Consider the following 16,497-nt stretch of genomic DNA (forward strand, 5'->3'; position numbering starts at 1 on the left):
GATTATTTGTGGAAATACAACAAAAGTTTGCCAGAAGAAGCTGTTAATAATTGACAGGATACGCTATTACACCTAGGAAATTATAAATTATATTCCTTAATCTGACATATCCAAGTGACAAAATTGCTTTAGTAGAATGGGGCACTCTTAGTCAATAGCAGATATGGTAAATGTCTTTATGACAATAGTGAATTACCAAATGCTCTTGATATCCAGCCCAGAGTTCCTTGCACTAGATTACAGTTTTTATAGACTAGAGTTATTTTTAAATTAAAATTTTTTTGAGAATTTCATACTTGATTACTGTACATACCTCTCCCTTTCCTTCCTCCAACTCCTCCTGTGTTCTCTTTCTCAAATTCACGACCCTTATCCAGTTATTATTGTTATATACATATGTACACATATACATAATAATAAATATATATTTATGTATGTATTTAACAATTATAGAACACGTGTGTGTGTGTGTGTGTGTGTATTTCCATTTACTGTTGCTTGTATCTATATGTGTTTAGGGCTGACTAGTTTAGATGAGATAACCTATAACAGAGCTGCAGAAAACTGCTTCTCTCTCTCAGCAGTCATTTATTGCCTTTAGCTCTTTAATTAAAGGTGGGGTATTATGAAATATACCCATCTATGTTGGCATGTCAATTGGTGTTGTCATGCATGTCTTCTTTGGACAACCATATTGTTGAGAGCTCATATTTGAATCTTCTCTGTCATGTCTAGAAGATATTTTTGAGCAGTAGTCCTCTTGGTTCTCTGGCTCTTACAATCTGCCTGCCCCCTCTTCCTCATCGTTCCCTGAGTCTTAGATGCATGAATTGTGTTGTGGATACAATCTACTGGAACTAGGCACCTACAATTACTTATTATTTTGACCAGTTGTATCTATCTGTAATAGTTTCTATCTGTTCTAAAAGAAAGAGTGAATGCTACAATCATCTATAGGTATATGGGTAAGTATTTAGAATACAATTTGAAATTATGTTGAACTTTCCTGGCCAAAAACTCAGATGGAGGTTTCCTGTGCCTGGCACCATTTCGTTTTGTTTTTAATTTTGTTATTTGTTGTTTTTACTTGGTTCTTTGTTGTTTTTACTTTGTTGTTGTTTTTACTTTGTTGATTGTTGCGTTGTTGCTGCTGCTGCTGCTAGTGGTGGTGGTGGTGGTGGTGTGTGTGTGGCTATTGAAGAAAGCATTATCACCCCTTGTGGCTCCATTTAAACTCTTGTGTGTGTGTGTGTGTGTGTGTGTGTGTGTGTGTGTGTGTGTGTGTGTGTGCACATTAATATAGTATACATCTTTTAAGTAAGCTCATAAAATTATACGTTTCCCTATGACTTTTCCAAATATCTTTAGTGTTATTTATCTCTCCTTTCCCCCTCACCCTCAATATTACCCTCCGTTTCTCCTCTAGCTTAACAGTTTAAGTCCCGTCCCTGTTTTCCCATTCTTCCCCTTTCCTAGCACCTGTGCCCTACTCTCCCTGTCTCTAGAGCTCCTTCTCATCCACAGCCCCCACCGTATCCCTTCTTATTCTGTGGTAACTTCTGTTTATTGGCTCAGATTTAAAGTTTGGGAGCTATGAGCCATAAATAAGAGAACTCAGACCTCATAGTAAGGTTTGAGCCTAGTCTTACTGTAATTTGCTAGGCCATGTTGGATGGATATCCCTGGGAGGCCTGCTCTTTTCTGAAAGGAAATGGAGGAGGAGGAGGAGGAGTGGATCTAGAGGAGAGGGGAGGTGGAGGGAGGCTGGGAAAAGTGCAGGGAGGGGAAACTGTGATTTGTATGTATTGTATGACAGAATAATGAATTAAAAAATAAAATTGTGAATAAAAAAGAAAATATACTGAATGAGGTAACCTAGACCTGGAGACTTAATTTAAATTATACTTTGTACATGTCTGTGGATACCTCTACAAGTATATCTAGTAGTTACTTCTGAGCCTTAAAAAAATCACATGAAAACTAGGACAGTAAGACAGCCCATAGTCAGTAAATAAGCAGCCACTGTAAAAAATTAACACTGAAGCAGAACACAACCACAAGCCCACATTTCATGATGGAAAACTGTTCTTGAAAATACAAAAAGATTGCCTTCAAATATGTAAATGCAAATACATAATTATTTTAAAGTGATAGCAGCCCTTGATGATAATATATTTTAAATATGCCCTTTTAGTCTTTAAAATCAGTTTTACTTCTTATTAATGTAGTAGCTGTCCCTGTTTCCCACATAATTATGATTAGTAGTAGACTATTTATTTTTTCATTCTTTATCAGAGATCAATAAATTCTTGAGGTAAAATTCCAGAAAATAAATAATTTAGTCTCAGCTAGCCATAGGGTTTACACTTTAGCCACTCAACTTTACCTGTGGTAAGTGGAGGCAGCCATAGTTAATATGTAAATGAAGGAGTTACATTACTGTGTAGATGTAAATTTTTAATTTATAAAAATGAGCAGCTAACTGCAAATTACAGTTTGTCTAGGCTGTATGTTTAATATATCTCAGTTCTGGCTGTATATTAGAGTCAAAGTGTTTTTTTAAAAAACCACTGGAACCATCCCCCTACCCCAGAGATACTGTTTCAATTTTCTGAGACCAAGGCATCTATCTGTATATCCTCAGTCGATTTTAATCTGCAACAGAGTTGAGGACTGTATACCTATGATCTTTATGAGAACCTATCTTATGCTATTTAATGAGGGGAACAGACATGAGAAACAATTGTAAATGATATATTAATAGTCTACCATTTAAACATTAGCCCAATGGGTGACAGATAATTACAGTAAAATGAAAAATTTAGTGGCTATAGGAAAAAATTTGATAGGCAAAAGGAGAGGTTATGAATAGAAATGTAGTTGTTGAAAGAAAGGGCAAGACAGTGGATAATTGGGTGGAGAGGAGAAAGTATAAAAAGGATTATGAGAAATAGGACAGCTAAGTATTATGAGCAGAATAAATAGAGAGGGTTATGCAGCCAGGGAGAGGTGGTTAGTAAAGGGATTAGAGACTTCTACCATCACTGCTATTTGTGTGTTTTATGTTGTTAGACAAAATATTGTGATTATTTATCTTGTTTTTTTTTGTACTTGTGTATAAGGCCCAAGTTAGAGAAAAACTATATAGTTGTTGTAAAAGACTAAGTAAATTTATAATGATGAAACAAATCTTGTAAAACTAAGGATATATTCCCCACTGGTATATATAGCTTTCTATATTGCCATTCTCTTTCTGCCTTCTTTTCCAAAAGTAATATTCCATGAAATAGCCAAATAATAAACACTTTTGAGATCTTGAGATTTCTAGACCACATTGCATAGTCTATAGTAAAATGATTGTACTAAGTATTTTCGGTTGAAAGAAGTGTACTTGATTAGGAGTCATAGAATTTTAGAGCTGTGAGAAATCTGTTCCATGTAATCAAATGTTTATATATAGTATAATTCAGGGTTCCCTATAGTACCATAGAAAAACCCTTATCTGTGTGCATAGGAATACATACAAAAATATTTATAACAACTCTTTTATAAGTTTAAAAATATGGAGATAATATAGCAATACAATAATAGGCATCTAAATTGTAGTAGTTTATCATATCTGGATATTATTAAGTAATATGCTCACCTAAATAAGACCTGCATAATAATAACACTAGTTGACATGCCAGGATGCATGGGGAAAATCTTTTAGATTAAGAGTTATGGGAAAATAATGGCTGCTGAGAAAGGGAGAAGACCCACAGTAGGTTTCCAAAGCTAAATGGTCAGCCTTAAACACATATACATATGTGCAGTATCAAATTGGATTCAGCAAGTTATACATATATACATAATTGAAAAGAAGAGATCATGAATTTGAGAGGGGAACATGAGAGGAGTTGGAGGAGGAGAATGGAATGGAAATATAGTCCATGAAATTCTCAAAAAATATTTTTTCAAAAAATGAAAATAAATGAATAAATAATAATATCTCTAAAAAGAAAAATTTAAAGTACTCTACTCAGCCAATGAAGGAAAAATTTTAGCAATGTTATATAGCATGGAAAAGTTAGTCCCAGAAGTGTGTGCATGAAATTATTCAGAAGTAAAACCAAATTTCATGTGGGTAAGACCACATATATAATAAAATATTTTAACCTTAAGAAAACATTAATATACTGGGCGGTGGTGGCACGTGCCTTTAGTCCCAGCACTCAGGAGGCAGAGGCAAGTGGATCTCTGTGAGTTTGAGGTCAGCCTGGTCTACAGAGCAAGTTCCAAGACAGGCTCCAAAACTACACAGAGAAACCCTGTCTCGGAAAAAAAAAAAAGAAAAGAAAAAGAAAAAAGAAAGAAATCATTAATACACAAAGCAAAAGATATGGTTGCACTTTGGGGAGGAAAATCAATATTATAAGTAGGTGGCAGATCACTGATACTGGTCTATATCTTGGGTTTAATGGTGGGGACAAAAGTGTTCAGTCTAAACTGGACGTGGTGGTGGCACACACCTTTAATCCAAGCATTTGGGAGGCAGAGGCAAGTGGATCTCTGTGAGTTTGAGGCCAGCCTGGTCTATAGAATGAGTTCCAGGACAGCCAGGGCTACACAGAGAAACCCTGTCTCAAACACAACTTTAAAAAGTGTTCAGTTGATGGTTTTGCTTTGTAATTTATGTATATGCATATTTCTTGATATAAAAAATAATATATTAAAGTAATATATTTTCTTTTCAGAGATCTGCCTGTATCTTCGAGATCCTCCAACTAACATAGTTATCATTTCAGAAAAGCACTTGAAATCAGAATGGAAATTGCCAAAACTAATTAACCGATTTATTACAAGGTAAAATAGTTCCTCATAAAAATATCTTAATCTTTAAATGTTAGTAACCAGAAAGTAATTAGTTATATCATATTTAAAATCTACCCCAAATTAAGCTATATCAATTATTCAGATAGGTATCTTCAGAGTTATTACTGAAGAATGTTTTGTCTCTGTTTAAAGATATAACATCGATTTAACAATTTTGTTTTCTCAGATCAGAACTAGATGATATGCCAGAAAAAGGCATCTGTGATGTAATTGGTGTGTTATCCTTTGTGGGAAGGGTGCAACGGTCAAAAAAGAGAGGTGAGCTTTTAAAGTGCTAATGAGTGTTGCAATGTGAAGAGGCTTGTGTTCATACACATACAATGACCTTCATTTATTTTACTGTTCTGTCCACATAGAAAACAGTGAAGATTTTTGGTCATATCGCTGGATTCACATTGTTGACGGGACTTCAGAGCAGCCATTTATAGTGCAGCTGTTTTCTACATCTCAGCCAGAAGTCTTTGAAAATATTTACCCAAGTACTCAATCTTTTTATTGTTTTATTTTTGGAAATAGCAATATGAACTTAAAAGTAGTAAAATAGGGGCTGGAGTGATGGCTCAGTGGTTAAGAGCACTTCCTGCTCTTGAGAGGACATCAGTGCACCCATGGTGGCTCCTAATCATCTATTGCTCCAGTTCTAGGTTACTTGATGCTCTCTTCTGATTCCTGTGAGCACGAAACATGCATATAAATACATGCAAGCCAAACACTCATATACCTAAAGGAAAATATAAAATGGCATTTAAGGGAGAGCAATCTGACTTGGAGAAGTGGCATGACAATGAGATAAAAACACAAATGATCAAAAACCTTTCCCATGTTGATGTATTTAGTAGTCTATATGAATCACTTTTTTGACTATCCAGGAATTATCTTAGGATTTAAATCACAGTGCACTACTCCCTTTTCCCCGTCACACCTCCCACATCTCACTGGTCCTCTTACTTTTCCCAAATAGTGAGCTTCCTACTTTCTTACTCTTTTTAAAAATGTAGGTTCTGCCAGTGACAGAAAACCTGATTCATGTCTTTCTTCATCTGGCTTATTTAGATTAACTTGGTAATCTCTAATTCTATCCATTTTCCTGAAAATAACATGATTTCATTCTTCATGACTGACTAATATATATATATTAGTTTCTTGTACTTAACCCATTGATGGGTACCTAGGCTGATTCTATATAACTTGGCTATCATGAATGATGCAGTAGTAAGCATGAATATTCAGGCATCTCTTGTATGTTGCCTTTGATTCCTTCAGATGGCAACCCAGTAGTTTTATGACTGAAGCATAGGTAGCTCTGTTTCAGGGTTTTTTTTTGTTTTTTTTGTTTTTTTTTTTTTTTGTTTTTTTGTTTTTTTTTTTTTTTTGGTTTTTCGAGACAGGGTTTCTCTGTGTAGCTTTGTGCCTTTCCTGGAACTCACTTGGTAGCCCAGGCTGGCCTCGAACTCACAGAGATCCGCCTGGCTCTGCCTCCCGAGTGCTGGGATTAAAGGCGTGCGCCACCACCGCCCGGCTGTTTCAGGGTTTTAAGAAACCTTTATACTGACTTCCATAGTTTCTGGACTAATTATGTTCTGACTGGCAGTGTTTACAATTTACTTTTGCTCTACATCCTTGCCAGCATTCAATGGTTTTTGATTTCTTAATTGTAGTCACTCTGACTGGGCTGAGATGAAATCTCAATGTAGTTTTTTTTTAATGGCATTTTCCTAATGGCTAAGAATGTTAAATACTTTCTTGTGCATCTATTAGCCATTTTAGGTTTTTTTTTTCTTTTTAAAAAGAGTCTTGTGTATCCCAGTCTATGTGGTTCAGGAACTAGGGATTCCTGAATACTGGACAAAGCACTCTACCAACTGAGTTGCATCCCAGGCCCCTATTTGTACTTCTTTTTAGAAGTGTATGTTCAATTAATTTCCCCCTTTATTGATCAGATTACTTGTTCTTTTGACATGTAATTTTTTTAGTTCTTCATATATGCTAGATACTACTTGTCTGTCATAAAAATAGCTGGCAAGTATTTTCTTTGAATTTTAAACTGTCTCCATTCTGATGTTTTCTTAGCTGTGCAGAAGCTTTTAAATTGGATTCAGTCCCCTTTGCCAATTCTGGCTATTATTTGCAAAGCTGTTGGGCTCCCATTCAGAAAGTAATTGCATGTACCTACATCTTAAAGTGTTCTCCCTTAGTAGTTTCAGAGTTTCACTACTTACATTAAGGGCTTTGATCCATTCTGAATTGGTTTTAAAGGGTGTTGAGTGACTCAGACAGGCCCTATTGTCTGTTGTTTCTTTTCCTCATTCCATCTTGATTGCTGTCACATTTATAACCCCAGTTTGCATGCTGGTCTAAATCATTCAGGTTCAGCAGATCACCTGATACAATGGAGCTCAGTGAGCCACTACAAAGCCTTTTACTTCCATAAGTTCCCTGACGGAGTAACTTTCTTCTGAACCCTGCTCTGAACATAGTGCTATCCGGCCTGGTAAACTGAGCACCAAAACACTGCCTTTCACATGCCCGACTTTCTCCAGTTCTATTTTTTCTATGTGTTATATCCATAGGCACCTGTGGTGGTTCGAAAGAGAATGGCCCCCAAAGGGAGTGGCACTATTAGGAGGTGTGACCTTGTTGGAGGAAGTGTGTCACTGTGAGGGCAGGCTTTGAGGTCTCTTTTTCTCAAGCTTCCCTCAGTGTGACAGTCAGTCAGCTTCCTGTTGCCTCTGAGTCAAGATGTAGGACTCTCAGCTCCAGCACCACCTCTGCCTACATGCCACCATGCTCCCCACCATGATAATAATGGACTGAACCTCTGTAAAACTGTAAGCAAGCCACCTCAGTTAAATGTTTTTATTTATAAGAGTTGCTGTGGTCATGATGTCTCTTCACAGCAGTAAACCCAAAGTTAGACAGCACCTTATCCAGTGGTAACCAGGTATCCCTAATGATTCTTATGAACAGGTCCATCAGGAAACGATAATGATTTCTCTCACATTATGTGGTCTTTGTCCCAACTGGGGAGGAATAACTAACTACATTGCTTGGTCTCTGCTTCCACAGCACTCAGACTGATCCTATTTCCCCCTTGTCTTACAGCTTCATAATCAGGCACTGAGAAACTCTCATTTCTTGTATAGAAGTATTTCCCATTTAAACAAAGAGAGAACATTCCTTGATTGTCATAGTTTCATTACTGGGCCGTTATTTAGGCCCCATCAGCATGCTGAATTGTGGACTTTTCCTTCCTTTGTTTTAGAGGTTAGACACTCTCTTCCTCTCCACTATTTAATTCTTCCAATGGGCAGCTGTTCTTTGGCTCCCAGTAAAGGTTTTTTTAGCATAGATCTAATTTTATTCTCTTCCCCATGCATCCTGCCCACTGTAAGAAATGGCAAACCTCTGAGCATACGTGCTTGGTGGAGGTAGGAGGATCAAAAGTTCAAGGTTATACTTGGTTATATATTGGACTTTAAGGCCAACCTAAGCTACATGTTACATGAAACTTTGTTTCAAAAAGAGAAAAATACCTGCTGTCTTAGGGTTTTTATTGCTGTGAAGAGACACCATGAACACAGCAACTCTTTTTTTTTTTTGCTTGGTTGGGTTTTTGTTGTTGTTGCTGTTTTTGAGACAAGATTTCTCTGTGTAGGTTTGGAGCCTATCCTGGAACTCGCTCTGTAGCCCAGGCTGGCCTCGAACTCAGAGATCTACCTGCCTCTGCCTCCCAAGTGCTGGGATTAAAGGCATGCACCACCACCACCTGGTAACAGCAACTCTTATAAAGGAAAACATTTAATTGGGGCTGGCTTACAGTTTCAGAGGTTTAGTCCATTATCATCATGGCAAAATATGTAGGTAGACATGTTGCTGGTGAAGGAGCTGAGAGTTAATACATCTTGACTTGTAGGCAACAAAAAGTGATCTGAGACACTGGACAGTATCTTGAGCATATATGAGACCTCAAAGCAAGTTTCCACAGTGACACACTTCCTCCAACAAGGCCACACCTACTCCAGCAAAGCCACACCTCCACGTAGTGCCATTCCCTATCAGCTTATGAGGGCCAATTACATTCAAATTACCACACCAGCTAACAACTCTATATAGCACAAATCCTAATTGGTCTTAATAAAATCCCAGAGTCAGATATCAGGGTGACAGCTGAAAGATCAGAGTAACAGAGCAGCCAGCCACTAGAAAGATTTCTTACCTCTAGGAATCCTCAGCCTAAAAGGAGGCTGAACTCCTATTTCCTCATGCCTTATATTCCTCTCTCTGCCCAGCCATATCACTTCTTGTCTCTACCTCCCTAGAGAGCTGGGATCAAAGGTGTGTGCCACCACTGCCTGGCCTCTATGGCTAACTAGTGGCTTAGCTCCACACTCTGATCTTCAGGCAAGCTTTATTTGTTATATCAAAAACAAAGTATCACATCTCCTCATTTTTGTCTAAAATAAAAAAGTAGGTTATAACTAATATAAGAGAAATGATATATAATAAGTATATACAATATATACAGGCAATAAATATATCAACAATGTCTAGTCCATTAACAATTGACAAATTCATAGAAAATACTCCATATCTATCCTAGCTTGGTGAGTCCAAAAGGTTGTACCTAATTCACTTTCTATTCTAATTTGCATTACCAAAACTATCTTTTAATATCTTTCAACCGTATATACTTTACATCTCTTTAGTGAATTTCTTTTCTGAATTTGTTAACAAGGAAAACTATAACTATCTGGTCTTTAACTCCATCAGAGACCCAAGAAGGAAATAATATTACCTGAGTAAGGAGGAGGTGCAAGCAAGTGACTTCAAAAAAATGTGAGAAATGACAGAAACAACTGGCTGCCTGGACAGTCACCCAAAGTTCTTCTACAATGTTGGGGCATCCATCTTTGGCCTACAGAATATCTGATAGACTTATCTGTGAAGCAGGATTTTCTGAAGGGCTATCCTACTTTGTCTTGGAGAAGGAAGAATGAAGATTGCTTACCTGATTCCCTAGCTGGTGTGGACTGCAGGTTCACAGGGACCTGTAATAGGTAGTTTAATGTAATAGGTAGTTTAAAAAAATGATAGTTTTAAAAGTAGTTAAGGTCTGAAGACGTTGTAATCTCATTATAATAACATTGTAACCTATCAAGTAGTTTAGCAAGATGAGCAGAAACTAAACAAGTCATATAAACCCTATCACTGAGTCTTGATATTTAATTAAGGTGACTGTTTGAGAAATCATCCATATAAACAAATACAAATACTGTATATCCCTCTCTGGTGGAAGGATTTCAAGTAGCCAGGGTTCAGTGTTGTATTGAGTAAATCAATGGAAGTATTATGAGAAAACTAAGTTTTCTTTCCCAGTAGAAAATACTCACACTGATGTTTCCAACTAGAATGACTCTTACATAATATGCAACTTGCTTTATTTACATGCAGCCCTTGTACTTCCCAAAGGAAAGACCTCTGGTTAAAAAAGACAAAAAAATAAAAAAGAACCTACTAGGTAGTGTCAGATCCCTGTTTGATCAAAAGACAGGCAGCAAGAGAATACCTGGTAACTTATTAGGAAGGCAGCTTCTCAGGTGGAGTTGACACTAGTAAATTTACCTAGTAAATCTGAATTGGCATCTTAAGAAAAGTTCTTTCTTATGTCTGCCTTTGTTACGGCTTGGGAAGAATTCCCAATAGATGCTCCTCTTTGAAACGCAAATGCAATTTCACACGTGTTTTTCATTTTCTACAGTGAAAAATTTTATTTGTACCCAGTTGAGAGTTGTTAGAAATAACAGCCAAGTACCTAATCTGCTTTACCTCACCACTACAAATGAGAGCCGAGTGTTTATTACTGGTGAGTACCTTCTTTATATCTCTTTTATTGGAAATGTAATATACTGTCTTTTCACTAGAACCATTTAGCATATATTAACTTCTACTGTCTAACATTCAATTTCAGGGTAGCTTATTTTGACACCATTATGACTGTAAAAATATTTTAATAAACAGTATTTGGCTTATGAAATAGATTACCTCTATATTACTGCTGGTAAGAAATGGTTTCATGGCTCATTGAAAAATTGCGTTTCTGTCATTTTATTAACTTTGATTACTACTTTATATAGGAAATAGAAAAATTGCTTGCTATATTGAAGACTGTTAGGCTTAGTACCACAATGTAGAGTCAACATGATTTTTACACGTGGTCTTAGCCAAAAAACCAAAGAATTGTGCAGTTAACATTATTTTTACACTGTACCAAATAAAAATGTGGGTCAAAATTTGGTCCTAAATCTCACATTTAATTTATATGACAAAGAATCATTATTTGTCTACAAATAAATTGGGCCCTCTATATATGTGGGTTACACAACTTTAAACTAATACAACATCATGTCACAAGTATTTGGGGAAATATATACATATATATGTATATATGTGCCCAAAATGTACAAATTTTATTCTTGTCATTATTCCTTGAGCAATATAACAATGATTTGTGTGCTTTTGTAATGTTCTGAGCAATAGAAGTAGTCCAGAGCTTATGAAAAATTTCCAGGAGGATGTGCATTGGTTATATCCCTATAGTATGCCATATTATATGAGGAACTTGAACATCTATAGATTTTTGTATATGCAAGGGTCATGGGTAGAATCAATAACTCATAAATGCTGAGGAACAGCAGCACATTATTTTCTCCTTAAAACCAATAAGATCAAAATTTCCAGATGAAAGAATAGTATAGAATGAAGTACTTACCAGAATGCTACCATGCTGATAATTAAGAAATTTGTCAAGAGTTTTATGAAATATATAGCATGTCTTTATCAATATTTTGTAAATATTCACAATGTCTGATATAAATGTGCCACTTTAAAGTCTGCCTTAAGAACATGAATTTAAACCCCAAACTATGTCCATGTGTATTTTAGTTCTTAGATTACACCATACTATCAAGTTAATAAGTTATTAAAAAATAAAACAGCTTTTCAGAGTTTACCAACCATTTAGAATAGAGTTTGGAGGTTTTCCCCTGTGATTTTTATTATCATATAGACAGTTTTAATTTTAAATCCGGTTGAGCTCTGATATGCCTGATTTTCTTTGGATATGTTTACTGTCATTGGATAATTATATGCTACATAGTAGATAAATAAAATTGCTATGTGCTACACAGTAAAATTGCTTTTTTATATAAAATGAGAGACTCTTTTAATGTTAATTTTTTCACAAAAAGTCCACTCAATGTATCAGTGACCTTTTTCTTTTTCTTTTTTATTGTTTATTTGAATTTCTCCCTTCTTACAAGTAGGTCATAGAGGCCAGCCATATACATCCGACACCAAGGTAAAAAATTTTATTCGGTGGATTAAAACAAAGACTGATTCGGAAGTAAAGAACACTGTTATTGGTGGATATTACCCTTATCCACCAGTGCCAGAGACATTTTCCAAGTATAGTCGCTTTAGTAAAGGTACGGTTATAATTGCCAGTTCCTCTATTTAATGCTACAAGTTTAGTATGTTATTTCTGTTAGTCATGTATATTCCCATCTCTTACAGGAGTAAGCCTATGCATATCAAACCATAGTGACAATAATTCTGTCCAAGTGTGGATAAAAAATATAGTTATGTCTCTGAAAGGCTAATGTTTTTATTTTATTAGACTAAAAAGCAAAGAGAGAGTGTAGAAGATGGAAGACTAACATGGGGATAATATCTAGATTTAATGTCATTAAGATGAGCTCTGACAATGGAAATCTCAACTTGTATTAAATTACGTAGGAAGAACAATGTTAATCTAAATGAAGTACTACACAATCTGATATCCAGATGTTGATGGCTATGTGATGTTTCTCTTGTATATAACATGATTGAGTATTGATTTTAAATAAAAAGTGATACTAAAGTAAATGGGGGTACTGAATTTGGAATTGAATTAGTGGTGAGAGGATTAACATTCATTTCCTTTTAGGTAGAATTAGTATAGGGCAGTTAAAGAATTTAAAATGTGTATGTTCTTTTTTAAAGCTGGAGATAATTGCATGTTTGGGAGAAAATAAACATTGAAATGCTGAGTTATCATCTATATGTTGCTATCCTCTTGGTGTCCTATGTTAGCAATATTTTGAATATGATTGAAATAATGAAAATGTGTTTTTCTGATCAGTGACTAACCAATAATTTATAGTTTGAAATATGATCTATAAATTATAATCAATATGTAAAATTTCTGTTACAAATAAATACCAGACTAGAAACCTATATCACAATTGGAATAATACATGTATTTTGCCTATTTTTATGAAAAATACCTAAGAGGATACCAAATATAAACACAAAGTTTCACAAAATTAAGTTAATATGGCAGGTTTACATTGTAAAACTATGTCAAAATCTAATTTTTATTTTTAATCACATCTCCTCTTTCAAACTTACAATTTCTTGGGACTTGTTCTTTTGCAGCTGAGTCGCTCTTGACAGCTATAAGTGAAGTGAGGAAGGTGATTGAAGACTTGCATTATAGGGAACAAAAGCGCATTGCAATTCAGGGGATAATTACTGCTATAAAGTACATCCCCCATAACCATTCAGCTGAAAGTGCCCCGGCATCAGAAACACTTCGGGTATGGTGCCAGAGGACTCCTAGTACATCTCTGACAGCACAATGATCAGAATGACCATTGGTACCTTATGTATTAACTCTTAGTTGTAATCTGAGAGAAAAATATTTGAGTTTTTGTTTCTATTTTGTTTCCTTTTTCTGTCATTTTGGGACAAGGGACAAGCCTTTGCATTTCTTAAGGCATCAGATACTATCTCTTTTCTAGACGATTCAAGTCTAGTGTGTATGTCTTTAATGGCTAGGTGGAATATGTGAATAATTGTTATGTTAACTTCTTTTAGGCTAGAGTAACAGGAAAACTCCATGAGGAATAGTTCACTTCTCTGTCTGTAGTGGTAGCTTTACCCATGTTCTTTAAGACATAGCAATAACTCATAAGAGAAATGGTCTACTAGAAGAGACTGATACTGGAATGTTCATATCATCAAGAGTTCATTTTTCCTGTTAGTTCACCTTTTTTAAAGCTATGTCTAGGAGTATTATTGTATATGTGGAAATAATCATTTAATCCATCTGGTCAGTTATAATAGAATAAGAGAACTTTTATCTTCTTTAAACTGAATACTAAGTAGATTAAATTTAACCATCTGTATAAAAGCAATATGATTACAACATTCTGCTCAACTCTTCAATGTATGCAAGTCAGTATAGTTTTTTAGAAGAGAAATCATTTTGTGAGTTTTTTTTAAAACATTTTGTCTAACTATTGGTTTTAGGATGATAGCCAGCCCTCAACGTCTGAAGCAGCTAGAAGAGAATGTCATCATCATGAAAGAGGTAGTAAAAGACCTCAAGATGACAGGCCAGTGGAATCTCAATCTACATCTGTGGTTTTCAGTATCTTCGCAAAAAGAAAAGTTATTCAAGGCCCATGTGGTAATCCGTAAGTCATTTGCATTGTGTACATATATGCCTTCATTTTCACAAGGAGTTCTCTACTGTGCCTGACTGTCCAATTTTCCACCTTTAAAAAATTAGATTTACTTTATTTTCTATGTATGAATCTTTTACCTGTATGTATACCACTTGCTTACTTGGGTGCTCATGGAGGCCAGATCCCTTGGAACTGGAGTTACAGATAGTTGTGAGGTACCATATGGGAGCTGAGAACCAAACCCAGGTCCTCTGTAAGAGCAAATGCTCTAAACCACTGAGCTACCTCTCCAGCCCCCCAATTTTCCTTCTTTATAAGGACACCATTCATATTGGATTGGGGAAGCAATTTATTCCAGTACAAATTCATCTATTCTTTAGATAATATCTCATTATGTAGGTCAGGCTGGCCTGTGACCTCTTGCTTTATTTAGCCTCATGTGCTAGAATTACAGACATGAAGTACTGTGTAAGGCTATGAACTCACCTTAACTAATCACTTCTGTAATTACTCTATTTCCAAGGTAGGTCTTGCTCTGATGTACTCAGAACTTCCATCATATGAATAGAGCAGATTTACAGTTCATAACTCACATTTTCCTGCTGCACATCTCTCTAAATCCATGTTCTTGGCACATGAAAACATTTACTTTATCACAATAATCCATAAAGGTCTTCAACTCTAGTTCACAATCTCAATGTAAAGAAAATCCAGGTGAGTCATCCTGGTAAAAATTATTTAACTATTAACTGCTAAATGAGACATGTTATACATCCAGAGTACAGTGGTGAGACAGGACTAGCATAAACCTTCCCATTCTAAAAAAGAGAAACTAGAATGAAAACGGGAGTTCAAAACTTAGTATAGAAAATTCAATATGATTTTCAAGGTATTCAGATATATTGTTTGGATCAATGCTGTGTCTTCCAGGCCTACTAAGGTAGCTTCACTCCTCATCAGGATCATTCTTGCCTTTCCTTCTTTTCACATGAATCTACTTATTTATTTTATTGTTTTTAAATGCTAATTATAATACAAAGTAATGGTTTTTATTATGATATTTTTATATATACTATGTTCTATTTAAAATTAGTTCTTAAGTTTGATACATATTTTGATCATATTCACACCCCTCCTCCAACTCTTCCCAGGTCTACTCCCAACATCTCTATCCATCCAATCTTGTGTCCTTAAAAAAAAATCCTTCAAGACAATTTTGTGCTGCCCAAATATTCTTGGATGTGTGGTCTTCCACTCAAGATCGATCAACATACCAGGCTCCACACTTAGAGACTGTCTCTCCCAGCATCTAACAATTGTCAGTAGCTCCATAGTTAGGAATGGGATTGTGTGTCCAACTCCTCTCTCAATACTGGGATTTGGTATGATTTGGGATTGCACACATTTTGTATATGCTGTTGCAACCAGTATGAGTTCATATTTTTAGGTGCCTTGCTATGTCCGGAAGACATTGCTTTCTTTTAGCCATCTACTGCCTGTGGCTCCTACAACTTTCCATTCTTCTTCTGTAGTTATCCCTGAGCCTTGGGAGAGACTGTGTTATATATGTTCCATTTAGGGTTGAATATTCTGTAGTTTCTTTTTCTCTGCAATGTGACCAGTTATGCAACTCTGTGTTAGCAAATAGAAGCTTCTAGGATAAGAGTTGAGAGATACATTGATCTATGGGTATTTGGACATTTCATTCAGAGTCAGTTTAATACCATATCCATTTAGCAGTATAATAGTAGTTGGCATTCCCCTAGGGAGGGCCTATGCCTGTCTAACAATGTGTTCATAAGCTAATGAGTATCATTTTATGGACAAGGGCTTAAATCTATAAGAAAGTAGTTGGCAGCTGGGCATGATAGTGTGCATGTTTAATCCTAGGAGTCAGGAGGGGGAGGCAGATATATTTCTGTGAGTTGAAATCTAACCTGGTCTACATCACAAGTTCCAGGCCAGCCAGGGCTACACAGAGTGACCCTGTCTCAAAATACCAATAACAATACCAAAAAGAAACAGATTGGCTATTCCCATGATTTTAATTCCACTGTTGTACCAGTGGGCATGCCTTACCTGGCTTCCTCTCCCTTCCTCCATCCTTGTGACC

At 35.8% G+C, this 16,497-nt stretch overlaps 1 protein-coding gene across 3 annotated transcripts in view; it reads left to right on the forward strand.

Annotated features, from left to right (window-relative positions):
• Positions 1 to 16,497, forward strand: part of Radx (RPA1 related single stranded DNA binding protein, X-linked) — a 78,615-nt gene that overhangs the window by 14,907 nt on the left and 47,211 nt on the right. Inside the window, exons 4-10 of one of the 3 annotated variants that reach the window (XM_052736577.1) lie at positions 4,737 to 4,845; positions 5,042 to 5,133; positions 5,232 to 5,354; positions 10,634 to 10,738; positions 12,195 to 12,359; positions 13,351 to 13,511; positions 14,227 to 14,393. In XM_052736577.1, the coding sequence (XP_052592537.1) occupies positions 4,737 to 4,845; positions 5,042 to 5,133; positions 5,232 to 5,354; positions 10,634 to 10,738; positions 12,195 to 12,359; positions 13,351 to 13,511; positions 14,227 to 14,393 (922 nt within the window). The remainder of the gene's footprint in view (positions 1 to 4,736; positions 4,846 to 5,041; positions 5,134 to 5,231; positions 5,355 to 10,633; positions 10,739 to 12,194; positions 12,360 to 13,350; positions 13,512 to 14,226; positions 14,394 to 16,497) is intronic. The other 2 variants (XM_052736581.1, XM_052736587.1) reach the window with 2 other exon arrangements.

The sequence above is a fragment of the Peromyscus californicus genome, unplaced genomic scaffold (genome assembly GCF_007827085.1).
Source record: "Peromyscus californicus insignis strain IS unplaced genomic scaffold, ASM782708v3 Scaffold_10__1_contigs__length_136768540, whole genome shotgun sequence".
NCBI lineage: Eukaryota > Metazoa > Chordata > Mammalia > Rodentia > Cricetidae > Peromyscus > Peromyscus californicus.